Consider the following 27,462-nt stretch of genomic DNA (forward strand, 5'->3'; position numbering starts at 1 on the left):
GCAAGCATTTTTTGATTAGGCCCAGCCTTCTGAAGCAACACTTCAATGGATCGGTTCCAGATGGATGAGTGGAGCTAGGCAGAGCGAAATTCATCTGGCTAGGGTCAGGTTAGATGTAACGGGCAAACACCACAAAGCCACAAAAATAACTGCATCAAAAAAAGTTAATTAGATTTGTAAAGACCAGTATATAACAGTATACCGGTACATCAGTACTTCAAATGCATATATAACGTCCATGAGCAATGTGCATGTGACAATCCAAAACATCAAAAGCTCAGTCAGGCTCAAATACATAGGCCTAAACACAATTTGCACTCAATGAACACATACTGTAGCCTTGACTGTATAAAACATGAAAGTGCAATTATACAATTGGCTGTATACAAACAAACAGCTGAAGAGCATTAGTGTGCTAGAGAATATAAAAGTATATGTAACTGTATACATTAACGTTTCAGACAGTATCGTTTTCAAAGCCCTGTAAAAACATCCCTGAGCAATATGCATGTGACGAGGCAAAACATCAGAAGCCTAGACAATCTCCATAACCCAGATATTACTGTCTAAAACAGCATTGAATTCAGATCTAAAATCTGGAAAGTTATCGTAACTATCTGACACCTCCAGCACACATCCACATGTGTGGCCAATGGGTCTTCTGGAGAAGTGTGACTGGTGATGTGGAGAGCAGTTGCTCAGGTGGTGCATCCATGACTTGCTGAAGTGAGGAGGAGGAGGCAGAACACAATGATGAAGAAACATCTAATGTTATGGGTGGCTGCAGTTGGGGCTGAAACCCAAAATCAAAAGGTTCGGTGTCATTATCAGTGTCCGTTTCAATGTCACTACCCGGACCAATGGTGACTTCTTTGTCAGTTACCAGGGTACATTCCAATAGTATGCTAGTGATTGAGTCCTGGTGATCATCATCCTCATCCTCATCTATTGTTATTATGCCGCATTTTGACTTCTCACCATCTGTGGCACTATCATCCTTTAACTCCTTGGGGGAAGTCGTAACATAAATTCGTAAACGTGCCATACGGTCATAAATGAATCCAACGGTTACATCATCTTGTATAGGGTTGGGTTTGTAGTCCCTTAATTCAAAATTGAACAGAGACTCATGTCCTTTAGATGATATTCCATCTGGGAAGAAGAGTCTCTTTCCTTTTTGAAGGACTTCATCCATTCCACAATCTTCAATAGGTACCATTCTTGTCCCTCCTCCCTGTTTAGCTCGTATTTGTTTCATTTCTCCTCCCACACAGTGCAACCATCCAATTTCAATTTTTCAATGGCTTGCTTTCCAACAGTAATGTTTGCAGTGAACAGTAATCCAGCACAACTGAAAAGCTCCTCACAGGCAGCTGAGGCAGGCAGGCCAATGTTGAGTTGCAGAGAGTTTTTTTATATTTGGAAACGAGCAGAAGGTTCAGCAGATTAAAGGGCGTCGAACTGGGGAGTGGGAAATATAGGGCCCCAATGGAGGAGAGGGCCCTTGAAAAGTGGAATATCGGGGGCACAACATTTTCACCAGGCATTAGTATAAACTCAGGTAAATCCACACATAAAAAAACCAAACAACTCCATAAGTAGAGTCATGTGTAATGAAGTGGAATAACACAGGGAAAAAGTATTGAACACGCTAAGAAAAAGCACTAAGGCAAGGAAAGGGAAGGAACGAGCTGGAATTTGTAGTAGTTATCCTTTCTATCTGTGCAAATTAATATAAGCTTGGTTAGTAGCCTACATATTGATGGGCTATAAAAAGGTTTTTCATTACCAAGGTGTCACACAAGAAACATTTCATGATGGATAAAAGCAAAAAGCTCTCCCAAGACCTTTGCAACCTTATTGTTGCAAAACATATCAATGAAACTGCTGGTTACAGGTGCATTTCAAAACTTCAGAATCTTCCGGTAAGCAGCATGGGAGCCATTATCTGCAAGTTAAAGGAACATCACTGCATCATCAACCGGCCATGCACAGGATCTCCTCGCAATATTTCTGACCAGGGAGTCAGAAGGATAGTCAATTCCAAGAGCCAAGGGCCACTCGGAAAAAACTCCAGAAAGACTTGAAGGCAGCCAATTCAATTAAATTCAATTAAACAGTTGTGGAAGTAACTAAAGATCACGATTCACAAGAGGGACCCCTGGAATCTGTTTAGAACAATGGGCCAAAATCACACCTGATACTGCGACTAATAAGTTTTGTCATATAGAAAATGTCTTGAAGCTGTCATTACAAAGGCTTTTCCATGAAGTATTGAAGAAATTTCAGTAGGCACGTTCAATACTTTTTTTCCTGTGTCATTCCACGTTATTACACATAACTCTTATGTTTGGATTTTTTATATGTGTGTTAATATAATGTGTCGAAAATTTCGAATAGACTCACTGGAAGTTTAGGCTAATTACTGAAAAAAACATTTACGCGTTCAATACTTATTTCCACCATATATTTATTTTACCTGAATATTTTAACTTCCAAATTGTAATGTCAAAATGAATGTAAGACGAAATTTTAAGTTTAACTGACTGGATTTTGTATACAACATAGTGATAACTGTCCAAGGTCACTCTCACTCTCACTCTCCCTTGCTAAAGAGCTAAATGGTTTAGTCCGCCTGCACAATTCATAAGGTAGTCTATCTTTTGTTTATTTAGGGACCGTTCGTTATTTATAAATAACGGGTCACCGGAGGAAAATAGGGGAGGGTCATGTCTTTTTATTCTTTGTTGAGGGGAGGGTCACCTAACTTTTTTTTGTCTAGAAGGGAGGGTCACCCATCTTTTGTATTAATGAAAACAGCAAAAAATCAAAGTGGCTTGTTTGATTGTTGATTTCTGTCGCCATATAACGTTCTCTTTCATTCCATAGCTCTGTCAACATTGAACAATGAAAATAAGGGAGATTTCCCGGGTTTCTCACGCAAAATACGGAAAATGTCAACATTCGTCCCCATTAACGTTGGAAGGGTTGGAGCAACAAAGTAGCCTAGGCTACTTTATTCACGCCTAACAGCCTATATCCATTTGGTCAACTTTATCCAGCCCTAAAAAAGCTAAATTTAACTTTGGTTTACTTGTAGTTTACCGTGTAGCCTAACTTTAAACAGTGTGCATGCTTATAAAGCATACTTGTGCTTCATTCATCCACACATCCAGCTCCTAACGTTTTGACAAGCATTTCTACCAATTGACCTTGTTCCTGCCCATCTCTAGCTTTGCTGTCTCCATCCTTTCTGTTTTTGTTGTTTGCAAAAAAATATAGGCCTATAGTATTTATTGGTAACCAGCAACAAGTGCAATTTGTTATTCGCTGTCATTCTCTCTACTGCCAACAAAAATGTGTTACGTTCCAAACAGCAGTGCGTAATTCTGCTTAATAAAGTTGAACAAATACATTTGGTCATATAAATAGCCAGTTTATGGTCTACAGTGTAGTTGGTAAGTTATGGTAGGCCAACTTGGAGTGAATATACAGGTGGAATTCTTTGTCTAGCTGAGTAGGTGCGCACGTAGGCATAGCCTACGGCCGAACACTGCAAGCGCTAATAATTCGTGCTCTCACGACAACCACAATCGTTAACTTAAATAGGCCTAGGTTAACACTCTGAGTTCGCATTCAAGCAAGCAAAACGATGATTGAATACATCTGTTTCTCTGGAAGGACAAGGGGTAACAACAGGACAACACAGAGACAGGCCAGAATGCAGGACTAATGTTATGAGTATTACACTAATATGAGATATTCTACGGAAAAATATATTAAAACGGCAAGACAGCGGGGAAACGTTAAAATGATAAACCCGGAAAAAGTTGGCATGTTAGGTATTTTTCGGTCCCTGTGATTATTTGTGTAATTGTGCAAACGGCCTTTTCAAGTCATTTGAGAAGGAAGGAGTGTAGCAAGCTCCCAAATTGACGCTCGTCTGAGAAATTGAGTTTTGGATAATGTTCAGCTTCGGCAGCTTTACAATGACTGAGGAAGCCTAGAGACGAGTCCATAGCAACAAGGTGTTTGCTTGAACATCTCCGCAATCATTAGTGCTAAAACGAACTGAGACAACCCATTGAAATAGCGGAAAATACACATAATCTGATGCATCTCATGATCCAGCTCCATCTCCATCACCTTCAGAAAGATTGCATGGCGCCAGCTTGATTCATGTCCTGTTGTAGGCTAGCCTACATGCTGATCATTATCAGGCTAGTGGTTTAGGGCGCGATTTTTTTTCTCTCCCTTTCTGTTTTCTGTCTTAACTTTTTTTTTTTACTCAAGTAATGGATGGGATTTTTGATGTAGCAAAGTACAATACTTCACTCAAAATGTAATCAAGTAAAATTTAAAATACAGATTTTATAAGGGTAAGGCTATTTGCACCCCTGGTACAATTAGCAGTGTATGCTATTCGTACCCTGGTGCAATAAGAAGTTAATTCTATTCGTACCCAGGTGCACACAGCAATGTGTCCTATTAGTACCCCGTCTGGTACAAATATCAATGTATGCTATCCGTACCCCGGTGCACACAGCAAAGTGTTCTATTAGTACCTTGTCTGGTACAAATATCAGTGCATGCTATTTGCACCCCTGTGCATTTAATCTGGCATATTGATCACACAATTTAATATTTGTTTTTTTTTTTTAAAAACAAGCAACATGTTTTTTTTGTTGTTACATAACAGAGTGTGAATAGCTCAGCTGTGTAATAGACACTCTGAATAAGGTATGCTGTTTGCATCAATGTACAGTTAGAAGTGGATGCTATTTGTACCCAGGTGTTTATAGTACTGCATGCTATTTACACCCTGGTGCATGAACTAGCTAATTGTTGCAATCAAAACTTCCGTTTGAGAACCGATTTCTTGTTCAAATTGCGCGCCTTCTCTCCAGAGACGTTGGTATACATGCACACTCACTCCGCCAAAACGCATCACATGGGAATCGAACCCTGGTCTCCCGCGTGCCAGCCCTTGCCTGTGACCACTGCACAATCTGCTTCAACGTTTGCAGGTAAACTTATAGTTTATAGGCCTGAACGCAAGTACACCTCGCTGCAGCCTGCGGGAAGGCGAGGCTTGACATCAAGCCCCACCCACATCCAACTCAGCCATGTTTTCTTTGCCTACGTCACTCCCCATACTTACAACCGGACCCGCGTCACACAGAGCAGGTTGTTTGTGCCATGCCCCTTTTGAGGGGAAAACATTCCCTCAGAACAAGCCAGAGTGAACCGGTAGACATGTACCAACCACACAGCTAAGAACCCCTCCCTGAGTTTCTTTTGCCTACCATGTCCTCAAAAAAATCCTGACAGAAGAAAATTATGGCTACAAGCCATAAGAAGAGAAGACCTTATGACACTTCTGGTCACTGAGTGGGGTTGTTGCACCACTTCGTACTCGGGAGACTGAAGGGACATGTTTTTATATTAATTGAATTAAGCTTTTGTAGGTATCTTTCACGGTCAACGACCGGCAAAGTGGTTATGTATTGAGTGGTCATATTGATTTGTGGTATTTTTGTTATTATTTACTCCCTGCGATTTCTGTATGCAATTACGTTTATTGACCCTAATTTGCGTTGGAGTTAATGAGAGGGGTTGTTTGTTTTCCCCCCGAAAGGGGCGGGAACGTTTGTCACGAGTCAAGTTCCCGGATGTGCCGGTCTAACGTATACGCTTTGGCTTTACTTCCGACAGCCCGGTAGCGAATTATATAGTATATTGTTTCATATTAGATGATAGAAACTGATGATGTAGGCTAAACACAAATTACATTTCATGCAACCACAGTGAATTTTTCATGTAGGCCTAGGCTAGTTACTGTAATTGGGTTCGTGTACTTTTTCGTTCATTTGATTTCCGGTTTTGAAACAATAACGTGCACATTAAAAAAAATGGTCATTTTAAATATTGATGACAATGTGTTCAAACGTAAAACGAGCCATATTTCATTTCATTTAGCCCTCAAAAGTAGAATGGTGTGTTGTTTCATTATCATGGACTATCAGTTTAACAGCAAGAATTCTCAATTACAACCAAATGTCGGCTACAAAGGGGCGATTTTGCTTTATTAACAGGTGAACTAGAAGCATGCATTGTGTAACGTTAACCGGTCAGATCAAGCTAGACATATCCTCATCTCAAATATAAGCTACTGCCCAGCAAGCAGCTATCGGACCACTGGTAGATAGGCTACTTGTCAGCAACCCGCGATGGTAACGTTAGGCCACCGGCAGTCCACCGTATAAATGAATAAAGAAAAGGTGGTCAAAGCTGCGGCTCGTTAGCCCAGCGGACCGCGGTAGAACCGATATGCAAAACTCAGCGGTCCGCCCGGCGACAGCGAAACTGGGCCGCCGCCAGCCTCTTGCCATCTGGGTGGTTAACTTTGCTGGCTAGCTAGCCCGCTAGCTAGTTCCTATCTGACGAACGAGTAGTGTGACAATGGAAATGTTGGTGCTGTTGCGAGTTGTTGCACTGGTTTGAATCCACAGTTTACGTGTTGAATTACACAATAAAACGTGTTTTGCAGTAAGTTGCTGGTTTGTAGAATGTAGCACTATCAGCTCGCTCAGTCTCGTTGCGAGTCCTGGCTCTCTCTGCTGACTGCCTCCCTCTCGCCGCCAGCAATTTTAAACTGCGTGACAAAGAAACATGGCTGACTTGGATGTGAGCTGGGCTTGATGCCAAGCCCCGCCTTCCAGCAGGCTGCAGCGAGATGCTCCTCCCTGAACGTCATATTCACGAAATTTCTGTTAGCTAACAAACTGAAGGTTGTATGTGTTCACTGAACAAAGATTATGAAAATAAAACACAACTTTTCCATCTCAACTTTAATTTGAACAGATATTAGTGCTGAAACCGTTCAGAATTCTTCACTTTCTGCTGACGAAAAAACGAATGTCGGCCATGTTTTTTGGGCATGCGAGCAACATGTTTTTGTTGTTATGTAACAGGGTGTGAATAGCCCAGTTGTGTGGCCAAGGCTATTCGTACCAGGGGTACGAATAGACACTCCGATTTTATAAACCATAGGTCCTAGGCCCTATGGTTCTCGAGATATTCACAGAAAACTGTCTCCGGCCACCTACAGGCCAGTTGGTGTATAGTAACATAAATTAATTTATTGTGTGGCCCACCGTGCATTCAGAGGGTGTCATAATGATCCTACACTTCCAATTTCGTGCAGTTTTGAGTATGTTAGGTCACAGATACCTGGAATTACAAAACATTTTTACTTTTTTGTGTTTAACTAGGTGGTGCTATACATGAAATGAGTGGTTATGGAATGGGTTGACATGGCGCCTTGAGATCAACATACAAAAAAAATGGTCCTCCTAAACCCTACGGTTCTCGAGATATTAACGGAAAACTGTCTGCCCTACCCTCCTTTCAGGCGTCCAGTCCAGCGGGGGAGCTACAGATCAAAACGAAAAACGATGGATCCATGCTATCCATGTGGGGTTACATGCCCATGCATGTACATTACATGCATACCCCGGTCTTTCAGTGTCCCGGGAATCCTTGACGGAAATTTGGCCATGCAAAAAAAAAAAAAAAAATCTTTGCTGCGCGGCAGTCATAATAAAATACAAAGAAAAACTACTCAATACAGTAACGTGAGTAAATGCATTTCGTTACTTTCCACCTCTGCATATTGTTATACACGTTCTAAAGAACGGATAACAATGGAAAATTCAACAAAGCATTGGAATAATCTTTATTAATGATTGCTTACTTGTGGACCTTCCTTATGTTTCCCATGCTGTGAGCAAAGCATGTTACAAACACTAGAGAAGCATGCTCCATTTTGTGATCCCACTTCAGTTCATCAAAATGGAGCATGCCTCTCTCAGTGTGCAGCCTGTCCAACAGGTTTTGGCTCCTTCAAGTAATCAGCTCTGATTTCCTTTATGTGCAGTTGACACCAGACTCACAGCCTCTCTATATCCTCATATCAAGAACATCTGTGATTCCCTAAAAGAGAGGGTAAGTTTCACCATTTTATATGTTTAATCTTTTTAGAAAGACGTGCTCCTTAAAGATATACATGCTGCTTCTGATTGTGATGCCAGTCTGAGGAAGACCAGTCATACTTGAAAGGTCACACTGACAAATTCACAATTCAGTGGGAGCTATATGATGTGCAGTTCATTCCATGTTTTAAGGTTCCTTGAGCAATTCTGAGAATTATTTTTTTTCGGGGCACTGTGGTACAAGTTCTGTTGAGAAAAGGCAATTGTCTCTAAACTGATTTTGAACTGAAAATATTAATTCTTTTTATTAATATATGTGCTTTGAAGCACAATATCAACAGATGATGACTGACCTTCGATGTTTACTCCCAACCATAGATTATTCTAGACACAATCATTACGATCATAATGTTTGTTTACAATATTATTGTAACCAATCAAATATTCCAACACGCAAATAGGCAAACAAGGAAGTACATTTGACAAAAAAACATTCAGGAATGTGGCTGTACATCTTCGGATTTTGTGTTTGCGTGGTAACCACAAAACTATGCAGAACAACAGGATATGGTGTTCATTGGAACAGTTTGTAACTTTATGAGCATATCGCAGCCACTTCTGGGACATAGCTATAATCATCTTTGTTTTATCTACACAAAAAGTCTATGTAAAACAGTTCAGAACTTCTCCCTACATGATGGAGAATAAAGCCAAATCTTCACTCACAACTGAAGAATGGGAGTGTGAATATTTGTTTTTATGGTGCAAGCTCGGGGCCTGCTACCAATTGCCATTGTGCAATGTGTTTGTAAAGAAACTGGCATACAAATAGACCTCATATGATTCACAGAGGTCACAAATAGGCCACTAGTCTGAACAGGGCGAAAAAAAAAAAAACTATTCAAACCCATAGAATAAAACCACATATCTGGGCCATGTCTCCACTCACAACTGAAGACAGAAAAAGTTTGCTTTTTATCCTGCAAGCTTGGGACCCGCTACTTAAATGACAAAGCAAAGCATTTGTGCAATGTGATAATGTTTGTAAAGAAACAGGCACATACAAAGTCCTCTGTGAAGTCGGCACCCCATATAATTCACATCGGTCACAAATAGACCACTCTGACCAGGGCTCATACAGAAAAATATTTAGATTATATTATGGCCATTTTAAAATTAAACATAAGCATATTGGGCAAATATCTCCTAAAGGCTTCTCTAGCCGCCCTCTACCTTGCCTAACGCTACTGCGGCCTCTTTCTCTTTTCCAGCTAATCAACCCTCCCCACTTTTCTCTTTGCCTACCCAGGGTGCTGCGCAACCTCCTCCCCCTTCCCCTGTAGCAACCGCATCGCTACCTTTTTTCGTAACCAGAAGTGGTGACCTATTTTCCCCCTGACATGTCCTTTTTTTGAGACCTAAAATGCGTCTGGCCATGTGACAGAGCGCAGTGCGTCTGTCACTGGCAAAGGCGGCTTTCCCGCCGCAACGGGAACAATGACTTTACAAACATTTGCACAAAGACAGCGCTATTAAATCATGTTGCGATGTTGATTTGTTTGATAACATGTTGTGAATGCCACAGACCTGAGGCGTGTCAGGGCGGGGTTAAGTTAAACTAGAAATTGGTTTAAGGGAAACATACAGGAATCAAAGCCGCGATATGCGGTATAGAGGTTGAAGCGTATCTATTTATCAGTAATGTAAGGCGTTCTCTAAAAGCCGCGCATTATAACATCAATGCTTACTAGCTGGGAGATGGAAGTGCTTTGTCAGTGTATGTATGATTGTGTGTATGTACTTGCCTGTTCTCGGTGCTTCAGTTGCTTTCCCGCAAACTGGAGTATTGGGCAAGGGACACTTTTCTGCGTATCTTTCGCCCAGGCGTGGGGAGCTTATTATTGGCAGGTGGGGTTAGAGTGGTAATATTATTTGGTGCTTAGTGAGGTTTATTATGACATTGTATGGAAATATCATGAACGATTGTTAGTAATGTGTATTGCCTATGTCATGTGTTAACCAAAGGGTGGTGAATTTGAATTAATTGATTTGTTGCTATGCATGGTTTAGTCCAGTGTTTTAAATGGTGTCTGCAGAGCGCAGTCAGGGGTGGGGATTCCTTCTCAGGAGTGAGAGGTCCTGTTGAAAGGCCTCTGAGGTAGGCATAGACCCTAGTGGGCATTGTCCCGGTGTTTGTTTTCCTTTTTGTATCAGTGGTTTTTTTGTTTCCTGTTTTGTCTGTTGCATAAACCTGCCGGTAGCTTAATATTAATACTAATAAAAAAAAAGGAGATTACATCAACTTGAATTTCATTGCCGGAGTCTCACCATCCGCTTGGACGCATTATTACAGGCCTGAATTTCAAAATTGTTCGGGATTTTGTTCTTAGCAATGGCATCACTGGACCCTTTTTACTCGGGCTTATACCCCAGTACTGAACTGCTGTGCCCAGTCAAATATCAAGTTCAGGTTCAACTCGTCACACAGATATCACACATATCACCTGAACGAGCAGAATGAGCTTTCCAATTATATTAGTGCCAAGTTACTGTGATAAATGGTTTGCGAGAAAACAAACATTGAACTTGCATGAAATGTATTTGCGTTCTGTACACAGCTCTGCACACCCATTACTTGCGGTGAAATATCTCACTCACTCTGTACAATAAGCAGTATGATTGTCTGGAATATGGCAATATAATAACCATGATGGCTAAGCAATTTACAAAAAATGTATGTACTGACATACATAGTATGCCAAGGGCGTAAGTTTGGTCTCAGCTTTGGTGGGGACACAATCCTAACTCCTGTTGTCACAATACCGAAATTATTGATTTGGGGGCCCCCAACACATTGACGCCATCAGTAATATTGAATATTGTGTGATCATTCACATCAGTGGCGATCCTAGACTTCGCCACCTAGATTGACCCTCCAAACACACACACACACACACACACACACACACACACACACACACACACATATATATTGCGATGTTATAGAATGCGATGGCTTATTGTACTTGTGAGTGAAGAGTGAGTGAGACATTTCACAGGCAATCAATTAGATATACACACCACAGATGTCATGACATTAAAGACAAGTAATAATTTAAATATCAATATGATGTATTCAAATGAATAAATATGTTTAGCTATGAGTAACCATAAAATATTATAAATTATTTACAAAATCTATAAAATGTAAATAAATTCCAAAATATGAAATAGAAACCTATGACATAAGCCATCACAGTGGCGCCGGCAGGCGTAATCCTGTACGCACTGTGCGTACAATGTTTTCACAGCTTTATTTATGAAATCTTTCAATATTAGCCTACAACAATAAAAAAAAGTGTGACAACTAGCCTATATTTATTGACTCATTGAAGCTAACTACCTATGGCAAGTTGCATTGCAAGTTAGCTCCGGGGTAGCAAAAATCTAAGTGTGCCGCCTTCACGTACCGGAGATCACAGTATCCACTCGAAGGCAGAGAACAAAAGTATGTTCAGGAAAACGTCTGCATTTCAGACTTTTTCATCCCTGCGAGAGTTTAACAGGTGCGATAATTCAAAATCCCCATGTTATTTTCCCATAGGAAAAATCGCCAGATACCGGATGTCAAAGATGGCAGCTTTTTTGTAGGCGAACTTCAGAGGTCTATGACATGATAACGATTGGCCTGTGGGGCGTGGCTTTGCATGGGTCAATTCTGACGCTTAAAAACACAACGTTCCATTCATTCATAGGATAATAGCCTCATTCAGTCATGAAAAGAAAACAACAGCAGCAGCTTAATATTTTTCAGGCGTTTAACCGTAACGTTAAAAGATGCGCTGTTCTTAGCAGTGATGCTGACACTGACAGCAGTGAGAGATTCTCCTCTACGGTCATGGTCTACACATTTTTAAAATGTTGAATTGTTTGCTTTCCTCTGTAGGCTTATTTTAAAAAATAAAGCACTGTTTGGAACAGGGATTCAGTTAATGCGTAGAGCAGAGGTTCTCAACCTTTTTGGGGCTAAGGCGCGTCATGAAGAGTCAAGTTGGTGCGGGTGTTAAAAGTCCTTGACTGCATAGGCCTATCATCTAAAAGTTTGGGACAACCAAAACAGCAGTGTAGGCCTATTTCTCTATCGCAAATCGTGACATAAACTTGGTTTATTTTTTCTTTTCTTTCCCTTTTTTGTTGATTGGGCAGTTAAGTTATAATGTGTATAAGGTATGTTCACCTAATTTGCTCTGTAAAGGTATTCCTGTCCTTCCCAAACTGCATTGTATGTTTAGCAACCAGAATTTAAAAAAAAAAATCCCAGGGGAGAAATCTCCCTCATCCCAGAACTTTTAAAAAGCTTGAAACACCCCTATAGCCCACGTAGCCTACAGGCAGTGTTGTAAAAGTTAGACGCTTCATGCGGTAGGCTATTTGATAAGGGATGACATGTGTAGGTTGACGTGATTAAGAGGGGCTTCTGTCCCAATTCATGTAAAGGTTTTTCTTAGACTCAATAAGGAGAGGCCTACTGTACATGTTAGGTTAGCCTACATTTACCAAAAGCGCAAATTTTGTAAATAAGGTCGGGTATCTTTTTTGTATGGTGCGTACTATGGAATACAACCCCTAGCGGCGTCCCTGAGCCATTACATCACACTATTAAAGCGCCTGAGAGATCCAACATGTTTGTAGAGGTGGAGCTCAACCTGTAAGATATATGACCGAATCCTACATGTGAGATAACTTCGTTTTTCAAGATTATTGATTGGTCAGTGGGCGGTAGTTTTACACAATTTGAGCTATAACCAGGTTTGGTTGACAGCATAAGACACCATGGTGATACAGCGATGCTAAAACAGAGGCACTTTTGTGTCACAGCATACCCTGGCTTTGAGCGCAACATACCTCGCTAACCCACTAATCGAGATTCGTAGTATAGCCCACAGGGTAGGTGCAGAGAATAAATCCCCATGGTTACTTATGTGACATCTCTTTTGTGAAACCAAGTCAAGGCTAAATTAATCCAGGATAACCAAAAAATCCCAGCTTAATCCCTTATCTAGGTTTTGTGAAATACCCCTCTGATATGTAGGCCTACATTTAATATTTTGTTAGAATATAAGTCAACATTATTCTTTACATATTTCTTCTGTTCAGTCCAAGAGAGCTCTCCCACTGAGAGAGAATGATGCCGACCAACCCAGGGAGCTCGGCTGATGCTCATGGAAGGTGAGTTTCCCAATCCTAATCTCCTCCCACTCATTTCACTCTTCAAAGGCAAAAGTATGGGAATATATTTGTCTCATAAAAATGTGTAAATGCAAATAAGGTAACATTTTATTTTAATGTGTACCTACCTAATTAGGTACAGTGGTACAACCTGTGTAACAACATGTACTATCAGGTACTATCATTGTATATTGTACGTGAATTAGTAGACCTGTTCCAAGAAATCGAAGACATAACATACACGTCATATGTACATGTAAGTAATTAACTGGTACACTTAATAGGTTTATTCCACTGTATCAAAGAGTAACAAGATTGTAGCAGCACAGCTGTTACATGTACACTGAAGACAATGAGGCCTTGACTGGAGCTAAGAATAGTTTTTATATCAAATCTATCATGATCAGATTTACCCCATACAGCAGGTCTCAGGACAGCTCTTTGCCTCTGATGAAAATTTAGGCAAATTTGCAAAGTTTTGTAAAAGCACTCAGTATTATAATGTAACAACTATATGTAGGTACCCACAAATACATAATGCAAGTACAATTATTGTACCTGATAGTACTGTACATGTTGTTACACAGGTTGTACCACTGTACCTAATTAGGTAGGTACACTGTAACAGTGACACATTAAAATAAAGTGTTACCCAATATTCCTTGCTTATGACTTTTATGCAGTAAAAAGTGTTATAATCTCATATTAAAACATCTAGTTATTGTTTTTAGTATAAATATAGTATATACTTACTTTGAGTTTTCTTTTAATATTATTTGATTTAAAACTAGATGTACCGCAGAGCGGTACAAAATATGACCGCTGCCCAGTCCAGCACATTTTTTCCACAAAAATAAATCACGCTGAAAGGCCTATATGATTCTAACTGTCGCACTAAATTGCATTATCCACACTCAGTTCTCACTGGTATATTCTAGACAACAAGTACCAAAACATGATTAGTTCATAGATTTCACATGTAAATTTCATTTTATACAACCCCACCCACATCTTGCCTGTTCATAATTCTGAGAAATTCTTGAATTGTGTGCATGTGTGCATGTACATGTTTATGTTTATGTGTGTGGGTGTGTGTGTGTGTGTGTGTGCCTGCGTACAGTATGTGCCTGTGTTTGTGCATATGCATGCATGCGTACATATGTCTACTGTGTGAGTTTGTGTCATACGTATGATTACTGTGAATGTATGTGTGCGTGTGTATCTGTTTATGCACATGAAAAAATTGGTCATCCTAGGCCCTACAGTTCTCAAGATATTCACAGAAAACTGTGTCTGCCCTACCCTTCTTTCCAGGGGTCCAGTCTAGCGGGGGGGCTACAGATCAAAACGAAAAACGATGGTTCCATGCTATCCATGTGGGGTTACATGCCCACCAAGTTTCGTGTACCCCGGTCTTTCAGTGTCCCGGGAATCCTTGTTGGTGTACGGTCATTAAATGTACACATAAATTATTTTATTGTAAGGCCCCCCATGAACGAAAGTTCACAAAACTTGGCATGCATTCGGAGGGTGTCATAATGATCCTACACTTTCAATTTCGTGCAGTTTTGACCATGTCAGCCAGAGATATTGTGATGAAAACACCTAATTTTTTGCTTTTTAATTTTTAACTACTAGGCGCTATACATGAAATAAGTGGTAATGGGATAGGTTGACATGCCCCCTTAAGACCAACATACGAAAAAAAGGTGGACCTCTTAGGCCCTACGGTTCACGAGATATTCACAGAAAACTGTCTCCGGCTACCTACAGGCCAGTTTGTGTATAGTAACATAAATTAATTTATTGTGTGGCCCCCCATGACTATGTTAGGTCACAGATACCTGCGATGACAACACCTCATTTTTACTTTTTTGTGTTTAACTAGGTGGCACTATACATGAAATGAGTGGTTATGGAATGGGTTGACATGGCCCCTTGAGATCAACATACAAAAAAAAATGGTCCTCCTAAACCCTACGGTTCTCGAGATATTCACAGAAAACTGTGTCTGCCCTACCCTCCTTTCGGGGGGTCCAGTCCAGTGGGGGGGCTACAGATCAAAACGAAAAACGATGGTTCCATGCTATACATGTGGGGTTACATGCCCACCAAGTTTCATGTACCCCGGTCTTACAGTGTCAGGAATCCGGGGCGGAAATTTGGACGGAAATTTGGACAAACGAAAAAAAAAAAAAAAAAAAAAAAAGCTGCTGCGCGGCGGTCATAATAAGTCAAAATCTTAAGACAAGTATTACAAAACAAGTAAATTTATCTGTCAATGGATTAACAAAATTAACCTTAAGACAAATTGTCTTAAATCTTGAGATACATTTTCTTAATCAATAGACTAGGTGCACAAAAGGTTCGGTTCTTCGTGTACGCTTGTGTGGGCATGATCAAGCACTTCTTTCTATGATGCGATTTTGAGACTTATTTGCACCAATCTAATGGAAAAACAAATAGCTCTTGATCCACACAAAATGCTTGATGCATGTAATGGGCAAATTTAAAAATGATATACTTACAAATAAAAATTTATTTGAACAAATCACGGTAATACTCTACGGTAACGATACATTAATTACAGTATTTTCTGAACTATAAGTCACACTTTTTTTCAGTTTGGCTTCTCAGAATTATGAACAGGCAAGATGGAGGTGGGGTTGTATAAAATTAATTTTACATGTGAAATCTATGAACTAATCATGTTTTGGTACTTGTTGTCTAGCAGATACCAGTGAGAATTGAGTGTGGATAATGCAATTTAGTGAGACAGTTAGAATCATATAGGCCTTTCAGCGTGATTTATTTTTGTGGAAAAAATGTGCTGGACTGGGCGGCGGTCATATTTTGTATCGCTCTGCGGTACATCTAGTTTATAACATGTTTTTAAATGTTAGTCAGTATGAATTGACATGAACCCAACATGAAACCTCATCGTCTACAGCCACGAGAGTGCGCTTTTAGGCTTGTGGAATGAGTTTGGGAGGTTGGTGAACTTGTGACAGGTCAGAAATTAAGCCCAAAAGTTACATTTTTTTGGGGGGGGGGGCAAGTTCCAGTCAGAGATTAGGGCTTGCACTATGCCTAAAACATGTGTGCATACCGTAAATCCTCACATTATGGCCAGGATTCTATTCATAGCCGAGCTTCAGATACGGACAAATAAAGGCCCTCCCCCAAATAGCCTACAAGCTGGGGTAATAATTGCCTACATTATTTTGATTTACCTAAATGAAATAAAAGAGCTTTCCTTAATTTTTTATATTTTTGGTTGGTGTAATACTGTTGCCAATGAAAAGTTGTCCTACACTGACTGGGTCTCCAACATGTCGCTCTCAAGCTACCAGTCACTTGCACAAAAAGATGGTGTTTAAAGAGGGGACATGGCAGAGTTGAGGCACGTACAGGGGGAACACAAGAATAAGCTGAAAGAGGCTAAGGAGAATTACAGAAGGAAGGTAGAACAGAAGTTGCAGGAGAACAACATGAAGGAGGTGTGGGACAGTATGAAGACCATCACTGGCCTTAACCCTCTAACCGCCCATGTCGCAATATTGCGACAAGCGTCATTACTGAATAAAACAGACGATAGACGCGAGTACAGTGTAAAATCTCATTTGTACTCTTGAACACTAGTTGGCAGACACCCAGAGCTTCGATTCAAGCTCAACCTTTTTTTTCAAAGTTTTCAGGAAGCATGCGAAAAACACGCGAGAAACACACGAAGAAGGCGTGCATTTCCTCCATAACGCGGAAGCGATGCGGGCCATAGTTTTGCACAAATTGAAGCAGAAATACACCAAGTGTTGGAAAAAAAAAAATTCACGTGTGATGAAGTCTTGGATCTGTTATTCACCTATTCTGATTCTGAAGGAGAATATCTGCCTTTTGGATCGATCGTCTATTGACTGATAGTCACGGTGCGTCTGTGAATGGAGGTACGTCTTTGCGACAGTGTCCACTAAGCATACCATGCTTATTTCGACCCTTTGCCCCACATAGCTGGAGGTGCCAGTGGCAATAGTGATCAGTGTCCGTAATGGACGTGGTATAGACAGCAGGGGTTGTAAAAATAGGACTCTGAAGAACTACAAAGTCACCCGCGATATGGAACTGATTTGACCAGGCTACTTATTATAGTAGCCTGGTCAAATCTGATTATAGTAATAGTTTACTATTGTTGGTTTACATGTGACTGTAGTCCTGTTCATTTGTTATGTCGGTGAAATGACAAAAAAAGAAAGTAAAACTGCTCAAATATGTTCAACATCTAGTATTTACTGAAATGTACATAATTCACGGTGGTTACCATCCAGTGACGTCATAATATGCAAATTAGATGAGTGAATTTACCCCCTTCATAAACTTCTGTTCATACTAAATTATTTTCACATTTACAGTAGGACTTTATCTCTGACCACTTGCAAGCCATGGCCTTTTGAAATTTTGATGTACAAATCCAATTTATTCTTTTTAAACCCTGGCGGCTAAAGGGTTAAGAAGACACTGGTAATCTAGAAAGATTAAGGGTCTGGCCACGAACAAAGTAATGGCCCAACTTGAAGGGCGACAACAAGAATGCATTTAAAAATCTCACTACACGCAATTGGATAACACTAGACCATGTTTACTCTGAATGATTTCGGACTTCGACGCAATCGGATAACATTACAATCAATGTGTACTGTCCTCCAACGTTGCAGCCCTGTCTTCATCACTTTAGCTGGTTCCCCAGAATGTTGGGGTAAAAGTAACGTGCATCATTGCTCATCATTGTGCTCTCGCGAGAACTCTGGATTTCCAGGGTAGGGCACTTTAATGATAATAATAAAAACTGTATATGTGACCCTGCAAAACGAAACCAGTCGTTTTCGTAAAATGTACAAAATGAAGTTAATGTGCTCACATGAACGGCCACTGACTAAGCTTTCAAACGATATGTATATTGAGGGTATTGCAACAAGTATCGCTAAAGATAACTGCATCCAAAGTTGGCATGGTTCTCCTGTCGCGATACGCCAGAAGAGAAGAAAATCACCTTTTAAGTAAATTGTCACGTGCGATAGTGTGAGGACACAGCTATTAGCGTTACGACAAGATGGACGATATTCGGTTGCTAAGATCAGCAAACAAGACAGTGAGTAACTGCTGCGTGACTGTTTTTACTGAATCATGGCTCAACGAGAACATCCCCGACTCTGCTATACACCTGGAGCAGCTAACGTGCTATCGAGCTGACAGAGCCCTAGCAGACAAAAAAAGTGGTGGAGGAGTTTGAGTTTACACACATGATGCTTGGTGCCGAGACGCTACGGTAGTACACAGACACTGCTCTCCACTGGCGGAGTTTATGATCATTAAGTGCCGACCCTTCTACCTCCCCAGGGAATTCACCGCGATTCTGCTGGTCGTGGTCTACATCCCCCCCCAGCAACAAAAACAGTGATAGGAGCATGGCACTGAATGAGCTGAATCGGGCCGTCAGTGAACAACAAAGTGAACACCCGGATGCCTTCACAATCATCGCTGGAGATTTCAATCACGCCAATCTCAAAACTGTACTACCAAAATTTCACCAACATGTAAACTTCCCAACAAGAGGACAAAACACCCTGGACCTTGTTTACACCGCACAGAAAGAAGCCTACAAAGCCAAACCCCTCCCCCACATCGGACAGTCAGACCACATTAGCATCCTGCTGCTGCCCCGATACAGACAAAGAGCAAAAGTCACCAAACCAGTTCTGAAGGAGGTGAGAGTGTGGCCGGAGGGGGCCGTCTCACAACTTCAGGACTGCTTTGAAACAACAGACTGGGATATTTTCAAAACAGCTGCCACCCACAACAACCACATTGACATTGAGGAATACACAGACACTGTGACCTCCTACATCACCAAATGCATCAATGATGTTACAGAAATAAAACACATCACCACTCGGGCCAACCAGAAGCTATGGCTGACAGGAGACGTCCACAGACTGCTGAGGGCCAGAGACAAAGCCTTCAGAGCTGGAGATGTAGCTGGCCTAAGAACAGCGAGGGCTAACCTGTCCCAGGGCATCAGGAAGGCAAAAAAGGATTACACAGACAAAATAACAACACACTTCAAAGACAGCAGAGACGCACAAAGCCTGTGGCAGGGCATACAGGCCATCACTGACTACAAGCCTGCGCCACGGAGCTGTGAGAACAACACATCTCTGTAGGCTTGGGAATCGGTTCCAGGTATCGGTTAGGAACCGGTTCCAAACATTCCGATCCATCGGAATCGTACACATCCACATGTTAACGATTCCACTAACGATTCCACAGAAAACTCCACCTCCCCCCCACGACCAACCCCTGTACCTGTCCTCTGCCAGCGTGAAGAGGACACTAGCCACCATTAACCCATGCAAAGCAGCAGGCCCAGACAACATACCAGGCCGAGTATTGAAGGACTGTGCAGAAGAGCTGAAGGATGTTTTTACAGACATTTTCAACACCTCTCTGGAGCAAGCAGTCATCCATCACTTTTCAAAGCTGCCACCATCATACCCGTGCCAAAGAAATCATCACCATCATGCTTCAATGACTACCGTCCTGTAGCACTCACGCCCATAATCATGAAGTGCTTCGAACGGCTAGTCATGTCACACATCAAAGCCACCCTACCCCCCACCCTGGACCCCTTCCAGTTTGCATACCGAGCCAAACGATCCACGGAGGATGCAATCTGCTCTGCCCTCCACCCAGCCCTCACCCACTTGGACAATAAAGACTCATATGTGAGAATGCTGTTCATAGACTTCAGTTCAGCATTCAATACCATAATACCACAACAACTCATCAGCAAACTGGACAAGCTAGGATTCAGCACCTCCCTCTGCAACTGGCTGCTGGACTTCCTGTTGCAGAGACCACAAGCAGTACATGTCGGGAACAGCACCTCAAGCACTCTGACCCTGAGCACGGGGGCCCCGCAAGGGTGTGTGCTCAGCCCCCTGCTCTTCACACTGCTAACACATGACTGTACAACCACTCACAGCTCCAACCATCTGGTGAAGTTTGCGGACGACACAACACTGGTGGGCCTCATCACTAAAGGCGATGAGGCTCACTACATAGAAGAAGTAGACCTGCTGGCCAAATGGTGCAAAGACATCAACCTCCTGCTGAATGTCAGCAAGACCAAGGAGATTGTTGTGAACTTTCAGAGAGGCCACAAACAACTGCCACCACTGTCCATCGACGGAGATGCTGTGGAGAGAGTGAGTAGCACAAAATTCCTGGGGGTGCACATCAGCGACGACCTCTCCTGGACCACCAACACAGCATCACTGGCGAAGAAAGCCCAGCAAGCGCCTCTACTTCTGCGCCAAATTGGAAGAAGCCAAGTGCCACGCCTCCAGTCATGACCACATTCTACAGAGGGACCATCGAGAGCATCGTGTCCAGCTGCATCACAGTGTGGGGCGGAAGCTGCACAGATCAGAACAGGAAGACCCTCCAGCGCATTGTTAACACAGCTAAGAGGATCATTGGAGCACCACTCCCCTCCCTGCAGGACATTTACACCACCCGCCTCACCCGCAAAGCACTAATGATTGTCAAAGACACAACCCACCCTGCACACGAACTGTTCTGCCTTCTGCCCTCTGGAAAGAGGTACAGGAGCCTCCACTCCTGCACCACCAGACTTGCAAGTAGCTACATCCACCAAGCAATCAGGATGCTGAACACTCTACCCACTCTCCCATCACTGACAGCCCCCCCCACCCACCAGCCAGCCAGGAACCTAAGATCCTGTCTACCCTAACCCCGCCCGCCCAACACCTCCCCAGGACCGCCCTGTGGAACTGCACTGTGACTGCGCAGCCTAACGTGTTGCCATTCATATCAAGCCTGATATACTTGAAATGACTGCATATCAATGTAAATATACAGTACACACAAGCACAAGTTTAAACTTCATGTAAATGTTATCAATGTTATTTATCACTCTGCCACAATGCTGCTGCTACTACTACTCTGTCAGAAGGTTTCGCTAGGACTATGTAAATATACAACACAACTACCTCTATTTTTTGATATATATTCTATATTTCTATATTTTGATATATGTTCTATATTTCAGTCTCGCACTTTAATGTCTGTATGTGGTATGTCTGTATATTTTTATTTTTTATTGTCTATGGCTATGTCTATGTCTAAAGTATGTCTATGTCTGTATTTAAAGTATGTCTATGTCTGCATGGGAAAGTAAGAAACGAAATTTCAATTCTTTGTATGACCAGTGCATGTAAAGAAATTGACAATAAAGCCGACTTGACTTGACTTGACTATGGTAGCGTGACTTTGAAGCGGATGACTTACTATGTCCAGTTTTATCAACCGAGTGAGTGTCTTTTTCTGCCCCCTAGTTAATACCTGGGACGGTCATAAGGTGTCACTATAGAATATAATTAATGTATTTCGGGGAAGTAAGGGGAGAAGAAGTTCTATGTACACAGATTGTGTAGGCTACAGTGTTGCGCGGTCTGCCCGAAATTAAGCGGTCGCCCGCGGATTACCGCGGTCACCCGCGGTTATGAGTCATAAACAAAATATTTTAATGATATTCGGGTAATTTGCGGGCGGGTCAGTTAAAATTAATTAAATATATATTTTCTACAAATAGGCCTACTTAAAATATCACGAGAAGGCTAGCATCAATACAGTAAAGCCTCAATACAGTAAAGTCAACAGTAAAGAAGCTGAAGACGCGAGTTAAAATAATAAAGACACCCCTTCAGGAAAAGTGATATAGGCTATGGGAAATATTGGGAAAAGTTCTTAAAGAAGATGACAGTAGTACAAGTTATGGTCTATGTAGGCCTACTTCTTGCGAAGCCATTTGAAAGTACGACAGCCAAAACGGGCAGCCTGCAGGAATAAATGTTATGGCACAGACTACACATCCATATCTACCGGTATGTATAGGTTCGCGCATGCATAAAAGTTACCTTAGTTCGTTGTGTTTGTGACTTTAAGCTTTGTGCTTCATTCAGCATTATAAACCAGTTCTTACGCTAACGTTTTGACCAGCAATGTCAAATCTCAATATATCTCTCTTGCCTACCTTGCCTCACCATTTCTGTTTTCGAAAGAAAGATGTATGTCCATGGCCTTCAAATCTTATCCTAGTGTTCTAATCATTGGTGGTTGCGTGCGTGCTTGCGCTCTTATTCTCATTCTCTCTCCTGCGCAAACATTATGTCCTGCATGCCCATGAGTCACATCAGGTAGACTGCAGCTGATCTGTTCGAGATTAGCTGCAGTCTTTTCTAGCTCCTCCCGGCCAGCATTTACAGTTCATGTTGATGTATGAAGTCGGCCACAGTCAGCCACACCTAATATACTGTTTACTTTTTCCCCTCTTCGGTTTAACTCATCTTGCCAGTCTTCTATGGTCAATATCAGGTAAAATATGTTGCCTCTTTATTGTCCTTTTGTAATGACAAAATGGTGTTCATGTGTATTGCATTAAAGGTGTGTTTATCAATTTAATCAACTGCGGACACCCCACAATAATATTTTATTTCTGTGTTGTGTATTTCTAGCCCTGGTGATTCTGATCCCATATGTCGGATCGTGCAATTTTTTCTACACTGAAGGTATGTTCATTTAACAAGGCTGGTATTCTATCTGACATTTTAGAAGTGCAATGTGACATTACAGCGGTGTAGCCAGCTTAGTGGAATGGTTGAGTCTTTTCTCCAATATGGGTAGTTTCACAGGCCTAAAAACTAAGCAGTCTTAAAATATTTTTTTTTATTCATGTTTTTTTGTTTGTTTGTTCAGTCGGCAACTGTACTATATTTCTTTTCTATGTGCATTTGGCCTAGTTTACTTATTGTTTTTACAGGAACATCAGAATACATTTTTGAAATATGCTCAATTTTCAAAATTGCCCATGTTCATCTCCTCATTTGACCATGTTGACTGTTGACAGGCTAAAAACTAAAAAGACCATGAATCTATAAAAATTAGTTGTTAATGAGATCTCTTGTTGAAAGAGACTATCAAGAGACTATCAAACCACATTACAAAAACAAAGTTCACCCAAGGGTAGGCTACTTACAATTTCAACAGCAACAAAGCCAAGTCGCCGTCCATTTTTCAGTCTTCTTCGAAACTACAATCTGACTACATTGTACTAAATTGGCCAGCTTCACTTGAGATTCACACATGACCTCACATGGGATCACGCGACTTTAATTTGTATTTTTCCGGTGACGCTGCAACGATGATGCAACAACCCAAACAACCAGCATATGGCTCTTGTGAGCAGGGTGTCTTGTAAAAAGAAATGGAGCCTGGAAAACCCAACACAGACTTCACTACAGACTTCACTGCAGACTGGTGTAGAAATAATTTAATAGCCAGAAATATGCCTGCCCTGCCCTAATAAAGAAATATTTGGTTAACTGTGAGTTAATCCCGTTTGCAGCCATAGAAGAAATGTCAGTAGACAGAGGAGGAGCGCACAGTATACAAACTGCAGCTCAGTGATTTAAAATGGCTCAAAACCACTTTGTATTAAGTTTTAATGACTCAAAAATTACATTTTTAGAATCAGAGAATGAATAACACGTCAGGTTCATTAAAAATAATTTAATCTATGCGTCACAAAAGGCTGCAGTTAACACCATGGGCAAATTATGAACTTTTGGGCCCCTGGGCCCACATGTATTAAGGGCCCCCCTTATTGTCGTATATGTGGGAGGGGGGGTTTGGGGGTCCTCACCCAGAATTTTTTTAATTTGTTTGATGTGATTACCTGTATTCTGGTGCATTTTGAGGATGGCCAATACTAAATTCAATCAGATTCATAGCCTACATCCTGATTTGTTGATATCGAGGCAATGATTCCATGCAAAGGCTTGGGCTTCAGGGCCCCCTGACCCCTTGGGCCCCTGGGCCCGGTAGGCCCGTGCAGTAATCCATCCCTGGTTAACACGATAGTAGGCCTACCCAAATTTCAATAGCCACAGAATGAATTTCGCTTGGTATGTTTTAGGAATCATTAGCCTACATGCTTTAAGCTACTTCAGGACATGGCCGCCATCACCAGTATTGCCAGTATTGCCACGGCAATACTACTTTTCAAAGTAGGCTAGTATTGCCGTGGCAATATTAAAGTGTTTTTTCCCATGCATTTATTCTACTGTCAGTGACTGCCGCGAGAGAAGCGGGTTCTGTGTTGCGTTCATTTCAGTGACTGACACGAGAGAAGCAGGGTGTGTGTTTTGTTGTGTTCATTTATTTTCATTGGGCATGCCCTGCTGTGGCGTCCACATCTCTTCAGCACAACAGCAGCAACTCTTTGTTGAACTTTTAAGTGGTGTTCAATGGTGTTGCTAAGTAGGCAGAGTTAGGCCTATAGGCCTAAATCAACATTGAATTAGTTATTGGATATTAAAAATAAAGGAGTGTCTATTTACATCGCTGGTACGAATAGCCTTGGCCACACAGCTGAGCTATTCACACCCTGTGACATAACAACAAAAAGACGTTGCTCACGTGCACAAAAAACATGGCGGACATTCGTTTTTCGTCAGCAGAAAGTGAAGAATTCTGAAAGGTTTCGGCACTATATCTGTTCAGATTAACATTGATATTTGTACCAGACGGAGTACTAATAGAACACACTGCTGTGTGCACCGGGGTACGAATAGAATTAACTTCTTATTGCACCAGGGTACGAATAGCATACACTTCTAATTGTACCAGGGGTGCAAATAGCCTTACCCTAAAAATAATCAGAATTATTTGTGGTTGACCTGGAAATTTCAACTTATGGCAGCCTTACATTATACGATTTTGGTCTGTTTTCACAGTTGGTGACTAAATTTCCAAAGTTGGACAGAAATCAGAAATCAAGTTGTACTGGAATCGCAGCGCTCTCCCCTCAACTAGATTGTTAAGTGTAAAGTGCCAATCTTAGCGGTTTTAACCCTTAGAACCCTAAACTGTTTTCAGGGCATTTTCACTACCTTTATTCATAAGGATTTATTCTGGTCATTGTGTGCCACACACACATATATATTGTGTTTTTCAGGAGAGTCTAGGCTATCCAGATCTGCCATCATTTCAATGTTAAACATTTAAAATATAAAAAGCGTATTATAAGAATTCTTATATTTTGACATGTATCTCACCACAGCAAGCTCATAGCTCTACATGCATTTCATGTGAGTGTAGGGCAGACTGTCCTGGATCGGGCAATATAATTGCCATGTTGGAGGGATACTCTGAGGCTGAGCAATTTACAAAAATCGCCGTGATTTTATATACCAGAATCGTGGAACGACTGTCCTTTTCACATAGACCGAGGTGGAACGGAAGGACAAAGTGTCTCGCCAAATTTACTACCAAGCCCCCTAGACATTTTGCCAAGTTTTTTCGTTCTGGCACCAGTGTGAATGGGTCAAGGCGGAAAGGGGAATCTGGGTGGGCATTTCGATGCTACATGTATTTCCAGACCACCACAGGAGATTGCAAATAAATCTAACTGATCAAAAGCAGCAATAAGCAGAGACAGCACATTATGTCAATCCATAAATTCACAAAGTCTCCAGTCATTCAATGCCTGCTAGAGATGACTGTAGCTTGAAATGCAATCAGTTCCCATAATAGGCTATCCTAAAATCCAGCAAAAAAACAAAGCATGAACTAATGAGTGTCTGTCTGCCCTATTTGTATATCCTCTGATTGTAATGCTTACAGATATCTAGGTGATGTTTTGTTTTTGTTTTGTATTTGGCCTGTTATAAAATCATGTAGACCTATTGAACAATTTAAACACATTAGGAACAGCAAAGTTGGAGACATGCATAAAGACATTGCTGCAAAAAAACGTATTACTCTGGAATGACTAACTGTACAGGGGAATGCTTTACACCTTTGTGTTCGATAAGGTATGCTGTTTATTCTGATATGTGGTTTGTCATGTGTTGAGGGAAAGTTCACAAAGTATTCCACCAAGATGAATGGGTAGGGAGAATATGATTAAATTAAAGTTACTTTTCTCGCGAACCGATTGCCACAACAACTAACCACTAACATCAGTTAAAAGCTGAGGAAAAAGCTCTTTTGTGTGATACATGTGATGTCTGTGATAAATAGACTACTTCGCAAGTAGTTCAGCAACTTTGGGTGGGACAGAAATACCTTTACAGAGCAGCAGCTCTGACCATAACGGCTCTGGCTCACATGATGTAGCCTACTGCTTTAAATGCATTATCGCTTCACTACCCAACATGCGAACAAGAAAGAAAAGAAAAAAAGAAACCAATGTGCTTATGTCACAATTTCCGATAGGCCCAGGCCTAGAGAAAAGACAGCTATGTTAACCTAACAATTAGGATTTGCTTTGCCTACTCTGCTGTTTGGTCGTCCCAAACTTTGAGACAATCCATACTCGCATTAACTGAATCTTATCAACCCGAACTGCGATGTTCCAAACAGAGTGACAGGATGCAATGCCTAATAATCTCACTGCCTTTGGCATAACTGCTAACAGTGCGCCTAGGCCTACTGTTAAACACCTGAAAAATATTAAGCTGCTGTTTTCTTTTCATGAGCACTAAGCCTATGCTTAAATGATTTATGACTGAATGGAACGTTGCGTTTTTAAGCGCCAGAACTGCTTATCACGTTGTGTGACAAAGTTTACCAATCATCATCTTCTAATGTATCCTTATGTTGAGATGTCCATTCTCTTTGCCCTAGGCTATCATTTGTGCGCGAAGCATGTTTCAATTAAGACAGTACACAAGATTTCATGAATAAATTGTAGGCTACGCACAGTGCGTACAGGATTACGGCTGGTGGCGCCACTCACCAAGGCCACAGTAGCCTGTGAACCTCTGATTTTCAAAGGGGAATCATGGCCAACGCAAGGGGCAACTCTTCTCTTCAATTTCCCTTCCAAATTACTTTTTATTGTCTGAAGACATCTATCGCAAGAATTTAACATTCTAACAGCAACAGCAAAGCAAATGCAAGCTAACCAAAGTAGTCGGTTCTCCTGCCATGGTTTTTGAAATCACACACCTGCTGTATCTGAAGGCCCACGCACGCATGATAAGGCCTACGACTATCACTCTACACGCCCCCTGTTGCACGTCACAATTTAATTTACTATAGCTGATCCTGCCTCCTGGCTCCCCAAAATGCCGCATCATGTGAACAGATCAGCAGGCCG

The 27,462-nt window shown here is 41.4% G+C and overlaps 1 protein-coding gene across 1 annotated transcript in view; it reads left to right on the plus strand.

The window, feature by feature from the left end:
- Positions 1 to 7,937: 7,937 nt before the first annotated feature.
- Positions 7,938 to 27,462, plus strand: part of LOC125297769 (Fc receptor-like A) — a gene marked incomplete at its 3' end in the record, with an annotated part of 44,347 nt that continues 24,822 nt past the window's right edge. Inside the window, exons 1-4 of the mRNA XM_048248229.1 lie at positions 7,938 to 8,007; positions 13,152 to 13,223; positions 22,654 to 22,673; positions 22,814 to 22,867. Coding sequence (XP_048104186.1) covers positions 13,180 to 13,223; positions 22,654 to 22,673; positions 22,814 to 22,867 — 118 coding nt within the window. The remainder of the gene's footprint in view (positions 8,008 to 13,151; positions 13,224 to 22,653; positions 22,674 to 22,813; positions 22,868 to 27,462) is intronic.

The sequence above is a fragment of the Alosa alosa genome, chromosome 7 (genome assembly GCF_017589495.1).
Source record: "Alosa alosa isolate M-15738 ecotype Scorff River chromosome 7, AALO_Geno_1.1, whole genome shotgun sequence".
Classification (NCBI taxonomy): Eukaryota; Metazoa; Chordata; class Actinopteri; order Clupeiformes; family Clupeidae; genus Alosa; species Alosa alosa.